This window comes from Dermacentor variabilis, chromosome 3 (genome assembly GCF_050947875.1).
Source record: "Dermacentor variabilis isolate Ectoservices chromosome 3, ASM5094787v1, whole genome shotgun sequence".
In the NCBI taxonomy this organism is placed as follows: domain Eukaryota; kingdom Metazoa; phylum Arthropoda; class Arachnida; order Ixodida; family Ixodidae; genus Dermacentor; species Dermacentor variabilis.
In genome coordinates, this window is record NC_134570.1 from 120,833,283 (window position 1) to 120,840,596 (window position 7,314).

Here is a 7,314-nt window from a genome sequence, read left to right on the forward strand (position 1 = left end):
AATTGTGTAACAATCCACCTAGTCGACTGTTTATTTCGTACATTGCCGTTTGGCTGGAGCTGAACAAGCAAAAATGAGTAAGGTGCCTCCAGCCTGCCTCCTCTTTGCTCATACTGCTTCAGCCAATTAGCAGCGACTGAAATGGACGTTCAACTAGGCAAACCCTTACAGAACAACCCCCTGGTGTAATGGTAAAAAGACTACACAAATTAACAATAAAAATGGACAGTATGGAGCAACAACCAAAATAATATTCAGCCAGAATGGCAAGGCATCAGTAAAATCTACAGGGTACATACTCACTGGTTCACTGATTCACTCGAAGCTTCTGGGCGAGTCTCATTATTTTCATGCTCACATTGGTGCGCGACTTTTTTGCACCTTGGCATCTGCTGCCCTTTGTTGGATTTATGTCAAATATCTGTCTGCAAAACAAGTAAACACATCAGACACAAATTCTCAGTGTGAACAGCCTTCTTGGCATTGTCAGGTGACTTTTCTTTCTAGCTACCTAACCAAAAAAAAATATGGGTCAATTCCAAAGATAGTGCAGCCAAAAACTGAAGGAAGGTTAAAACTGCACAAAAAATAAAGAAAGAGGACAATGAAAGGAACACACAAGACACCACAAGTGCTTATGGTGTGTTGTGTGTTCCTTTCCTTGTTCTAGCTTTCTTGCACAGTTTCAACCTTCTTTCAAGTATGAACCAACTAGCCCTCAAGAGCATCCTACTAAAGTCTAAAATTGTAGACTGATCCTGCAGGTAGCACAAGTCTGACATTGTGGGCTTAACCACATTCTCGTTGCTCTTCAATGAAAAGAAATCCTCTTAAATTTATGCGACGCTACATAGAATACAACTTCTGTCACACAAGCCGGGTTATCAAAACTGCACTTGCTCTGGTAACCGATTCCGCGAATCAGGCTCCACCTTCAATGTGGTATGTGACGTCACATGTATTATAAAACAGAGGCACCTTCCGTGCCACCTCACTCTACCCTGGTTCCTACATCGAGTTCATGTTGCTCTACAGCACCATCTCGCACCAGAAATTCCAGCTCAGTATACAATATATTCATTTTCATCTCAAAAGAATTTTATGCACATACTTAGATAGTCATCATGTATGTGGTTTGCCCATTCATTCTTCTTGAAGTAGATGCATCAGTTTAGAAAGTGCCCACATTTCAACTGCATTGTTTATGTATCATTTGTGATGTTACACGCCACGAGTGTGCCATCCAGTCAGAGTAAAAGCATGTAACCTCTACAATTTGAAATAGTAACTAGTCCACTTTAGTCTTCGTTCAGGAATATAGGTACGCAAAATTAAAATGAAGCACTAAAGGAGATGCATTAGGAGCAGTTACAAAGAAAGCAAGCAAGCAAGGAAACAGAGGGCACCAGACACTAGACAGAATTCTATGGTAATTCAAGTGCTGATGTGCAGGTGGTACACCTAGCAGTTCCTTTTTAGCTGTCCTCCTTGAATCTGAACAAGCAGACTATGTGTTCCTGTATACATTACTACGAAGTCCACAGCGTGTTATTCGTGTGGCTATTTTTCATGACACCCATTAGAAAGGGCTATCCATAAGATAAACATTAGAATTACGAGGAAAGCATGTGTTTGTTCCCAGTCCCAAGCCTTATCAGACTAGAAATACCATTCTGCACTATAATAACACTAGTCAATGGCCAGCTATAATATTTAACTGAATATCAGACCCAATAACCCCTTGTAATACAAAACTCTATAGATGGTGCAATGTGCAATGCTGGAACAGAAATAAGCTAAAGAGGGCAGGAGCCCAATGCACTTGCATGTGGTTGCAACAGTTCAAGAAAGTACATATGCCTCTGGTACTGTAAAAATGTAGAATGGCACTTGTTGAAAATATCATGTTGTGTATGATCAATATGTATGATAACTCACAGAAGCGGTGTTAATACACCGAAAAGCTTTGAAAAAGAAGCAAGTGAGAGAATTTATTAGTACGTTACACTTCGCAACTTAAAACTAAGAGAATACCAATACACATTACACAGGTAAATGAAAAAAAAACATCACACGTAGCTTCTACAACTTCCAATTGACATGCTCAATGAATGCTGCATACTGATGTCTTGTACCTTTGCAAAAACTCCAATGTGGTGGCTGCTCCTTCAGCATAGGACATATTTAATACATAGTATGTCAAAAACAGCAGGCACGTCGCCTCCACAAAATCTAATCCTTCTGAAAAAAGGAGCTGCTGTTCTGCTGCTATATAGCAGTCTTTTTTGAAGATGCTCCCTGCAATAATAGAATGACCAAACACAATTACATTCTATTTGAAAACATTTATTGACATTTTATAACCTGCATTATTGCCCTCTGGAAAAAGATATAATGAATACATTGTTGCGCCAAAAAAGGAAAATAAAGACTTGGGAAGGAAGAGTACGAAACAACAGATTGTGCACTGATTGAGCGTCGTTGCGTACTCTTCCTTCCCAAGTTTTATTTTCCTTTTTTGGTGCAACAATGTATTCATTATATCCCAACCAACTCGCCCAGCAACAAGTTCTACTCATAAAAAAGATCGCAGACCATCAATTCCTCCTGTTCTATAGTCGTTTACTGTGACAGCAGCACCTTCCCACATTGGAGACCATGATGTAGGTTTTGCTTGCCTGCTTTCTCTCGAAGTAATTTTGCTCACCCACTACAGGGGCATAACAATAACAAGCTAGTGATTGTAGGGCTGTTGATTGGGCTAGGTGTTCTAAACTATTGTATTAGATTAAGAATTTGAAAAATATTTCGAATTTTATATAGCCTTCTATAAAGAATAATTTATATAGCCTTTCAATGAAAATAACATATTTTGTTATATCAAAGAAGGAAGAGAGTTGTTTAAATAAGTAAGTTGCAGCTTTATTGTGTTTGCCATATGCACCTTCTTTTCTGTATGACAAAGTAATGCATTTTGTTGAATGCGAAACATGTAAAGTGTGGAGCATTTAGGACTCACTAATGCGCAGCTCTCATACTGCTGGCGCTATAGCTGCAAGTTTTTGTTTAAGCTGTGCCAATGCACTGCACAGGTACGTAGAAAAGTGCTGGTGTGCCCCTAACCACAAGTCATCTGCTGCAAAGTTGGAACATTGTAAACTTGCAAGAGGGGGGAAAAATCAGCACAAGCACTACACTGAGGTGTTCCCTTTAGCAGTGGGCTACACTGCAGCTGGCATGTACAGAGGGGTCACAAAATCTCTGCCTTATGTCTGATGAGGCAGAAAATCCAGCATGATCAAGCGGTGGTTAGAAAAGTAGGGCCGACAACACAAGGAGTAAAAACATGTTTAAACACAGTAAATTAATAACTCTGAAAACAAAATTTGGTACATTTGGGTCTAGGTGGGAGTCAAACCCAGGCCTCTGGGGTGCGAGACAAGCAAGCTTCACCAACGCCACGGCAGCTGGATGGTTCTGGCTGACTAAAAATGTGCCTAGTGCGTGTGTCATTGCACACATCACGTCACAGCCATCTGGCTGTGACATTAGAGTAGAATAAGCTGGTTGAATTAATTAAGGGAAAATAAGACATCCACCCATTTGTAACAATTGCTACAAAGGAAACCCATACGGGTTGCTCGAAAGAAAAGCCTCGCAGTTGAAGAAAAGTTCGTCCTCGTCCGGAATGGGTGGATGTCTTATTTTCCCTTAATTACTTCTCTCCGCCTTGCGAGTTTTTGCAGAACCATTACGTCAAACTGTGGCCTTTGCTTCGAGTTGTTGACAAATTCGACTTCGCCCTGCCATTTGCCAGCCGCCTGGTTAGCTCAAACGATAGAGCGGCTGCCCTGGAAAGGTGGTGGTCCCGAGTTCGAGTCCCGGACCAGGACGAACTTTTCTTCAACTGTGAGGCTTTTCTTTTGAGGAAACCGTATGGGTTTCCTTTGTAGAAATTGCTACAAATGGGTGGATGTCTTATTTTCTCTTAATTACTTCTCTCAACCTTGAGGGTTTCCGCAGAACCATTACGTCAAGGTTGTTTAATGTTGGTGCAAATTAGAGCAAGGTGGATTAAGGTAGAGTTGTAAAGGACACGTGTGACAATGTATGACATGTATCATGGATGTAACTGATTAATTAGAGAAGTCATAATGATTTTGCATTCAAATCATAAAAGGACTCAATTTTTTCTTTGTGTTATAGTGATGGTGAAGCTAGCGTTGATAAGGTGGCCTGATGATAAAAAAGATTAACAGTGAAGGCGACAGTCCTCGTCAGCGTAAGAGAGTGGACTAGCGGTCGCATAAGGTTTCAAACCCTTTACTGCTGTGTCAGTAATATATTCCTTCAGTAAATGAAGTAAATCTCCTTTATGCACTCTGGCACAAGCAGGTGCAATGAGGTTGTGATCACACAGTCGACAAATAATATTAATGCTGCAACAAAACTAGGCATATAGCTCCAACAATGCCTGTTTCACATAAACATATTTTTGCAGCTTTTTTTTTCCACAGCTTCATATTTTCAACTCACATGCATTAATTGCTTTTGCTGTGGTTTTTACATTTTGGAGCACTTTGAGGAAGCCTTAGTTACTGTTGGCGTGGCTATGGTGTTGGGCTGCTGAGCACGAGGTCGCGGGATCGAATCCCGGCCACGGCGGCCGCATTTCGATGGGGGCGAAATGCGAAAACACCCGTGTGCTTAGATTTAGGTGCACGTTACAGAACCCCAGGTGGTCAAAATTTCCGGAGTCCTCCACTACGGCGTGCCTCATAATCAGAAAGTGGTTTTGGCACGTAAAACCCCAAATATTATTATTATTATTAGTTACTGTTCGCAAACTTATTTATATTGCCACAGGAAAAGCTAACAGCTGCAGTAAATATATCAACAAAAAATGGAAAAGAATGTTAATGCAATATCCCTTCTCAGCCACATTATTAGTTGCATCTCCACTTCATAAGCAATGTCACAGATCAGTCAAATGCATGAAAGGCCCAGGGTCACATTTTCTGCACTTGTGAACATGTGTGAAATCATAATTAAAATTACACCAAGTGAAACAAGCTTAGTAAGTGGGGCAGGTTCCTTCCAAAAATGTGCAGAAAGGGCAACGTGACAAATATGACTTCTGTAACCAAAGAGCTATGTTCACATCTTATAACAGACACGCTTGCTGCCTAGATATTGTTGCGCTATAACAGACACTGAAATTCAAGACACATAATTTACCGTGCGTAGCAGTGCTGGTACTGTGGCCAATTGAATAAGAAATACAAAATACAGAAGTATGAATTCCTAATAACAATTGTTAAACACTTTCATTCTTTATGTGTATTTCAAGACTAGACTAACAGCTATCCTTCAACTCCTGTTTCTGCATCCCATAAATGACACATAAATTGTAAGACTGCGACATGAATATAACTTTTATGACTCCAAAGTGCTTCCACTGTTAGCTTCCAGAAGCACAACTAAATTCTAGAAACACACGTGGCCCTGGTCTCATTCTTGCCACAAACATGAAAATGCTCATGATGACAATAATAGAAAAATACTTCTAATTCAACAAAAGGTCGTGAAGTAATAGGAAGGTGCTTAGGACAATCAAAGAATTGCAGATCCAGTCACTAGAGAGCTTTAGGTTCCGGAACGCAAGCCCCACCCAAGCACTGGGGGTCTCAATACCATTGTTGACACTTCGCGCTCTTTTGTGCTTGCTTTGGGTTCTTTTGGGTTCAGTGTAATCGGGACTTGTTGGCTACTTAACTTCTTTATACAAGGATCAGTGGACATTAATATCTGCATTGGAACCTACCTAGTACGACGATGGTAGGAGTTGAAGGTAGCTGACCAAGCTCCCCCACAAGACTGGTGCCCTCCTGGATGAACAAAAGGATCCTGTGTACACAAACTATACACACTCAAGTAATCCCACATGCAACTGCTGTCCTTACAAAATCTCAACCATTAGAGGTGCCATTCTACACAGTTCACTTTTAAAGATGAGGTCTCCCTTGACAAGTTCAGATAAATTTGAGATATGTGGAGTCTGGGTGTCTAATCACTTCCGTCTGATAAATTTGACAAATCTATGTGTTCTAGTTCACATAAAAAGGAGTCAGTATGAAGCTTGGAACAGAAAAGAGCACACCTGGTTAGTGCAGAGTTGTGTACAGAACAGTAGCATTGCATAAATAGGGAAAAAAAGAATAAGCTGAAATGAAACCCAGATGCACTTGATAGAGCTATGCTCGCTTAAAACTAAAACTGGAAGTGTGGCAATGCTTGACTACTCAACAAAAATGTAAGCAGATTCCAAAGTAGTGCAGTAAAAAAAATGAAAAGGGCTACTTGACAGATTGAGGTCCCGGAACAGAAACATTCATTTTCACACTTCTCAACAGCAAAAACTATTCTCAATTAATCAAAATGATATCGAATTTTTTTAGAAAAGCAATGCACAAAGATACAACCTACCTCAAAGACTTGAAAAAGGCACTTCTCGTCGTCTTTGAAGTGGGCACACAGAAGGGGAAGCACAGCCATCTGAACTGCTTCCTCATTTTCATTTTTATGGTCTTGCACATGCACGACTATGTGCATGGTGTCCTTTCTTGGAGTTAGCTCCATGAGATGCATCAGTTGTGGTGCACATTCCAGCATGCGCTCCCGAAACGTGGCCTGTCAATGTTGAAATTAAACAAAAAATTACAGAAGAATGAATATGCTACAACCAGATAGGTCTACTTATTGAAAACATTATACAGCTGTGAGAGAGTATCACAGAATGATTTCACGAATTCGACAACTATCATAAGCAGAGTAACTAGCTGGGCTGGTTGGTTGAACATTGTGGAAGGCTACAGCGCGAGTACCACCGGAGAAAAAAAGGCACACAAAGTGCACAGACACAGCGCTGACTTTCAACAAAAAATGGTTATTTTGCCGCTGCAAAGCTAGTTTTAAAGCGAACACTTGGGAAAAAAAAAACAAGATCACACATGCGCACAGAACCTGCTTGTATTTCTATCGCACCCCGACATTTGAATCTAGGTGCGTCAGCTATTTTTCACACAAGGCTATCGAGGGACAACTGACACAGTTATTTCCCACACGTGAAATTGCGACAGCCTCGATAATTTCTCTAGTGAGGCTTGATTTCCTCCTAGATGTAATCTTGCATTTGTCGAAGATAGGTTTGCACCCACAGTCGCTAAAGTGCACGCCTAGATGACCTTGAGTAGTGTTGCTAACATTGTTGTGGTGTTCCGTAAGGCAATCGTTAATGCATCAGCCAGTTTGCCC

At 40.8% G+C, this 7,314-nt stretch overlaps 1 protein-coding gene across 1 annotated transcript; it reads right to left on the reverse strand.

Moving 5' to 3' along the window:
- Positions 1-247: 247 nt before the first annotated feature.
- LOC142574135 (uncharacterized) lies at positions 248-6,886 on the reverse strand. The gene is made up of 4 exons (XM_075683296.1): positions 6,487-6,886; positions 5,825-5,888; positions 2,136-2,298; positions 248-425 (listed from the first exon to the last, which is right to left on the reverse strand). The coding sequence occupies exons 1-4, from the start codon at positions 6,670-6,672 to the stop codon at positions 308-310; spliced, it is 531 nt and encodes a 176-aa protein (XP_075539411.1). The 5' UTR covers positions 6,673-6,886; the 3' UTR covers positions 248-307.
- Between the last annotated feature and the right edge of the window lie 428 nt (positions 6,887-7,314).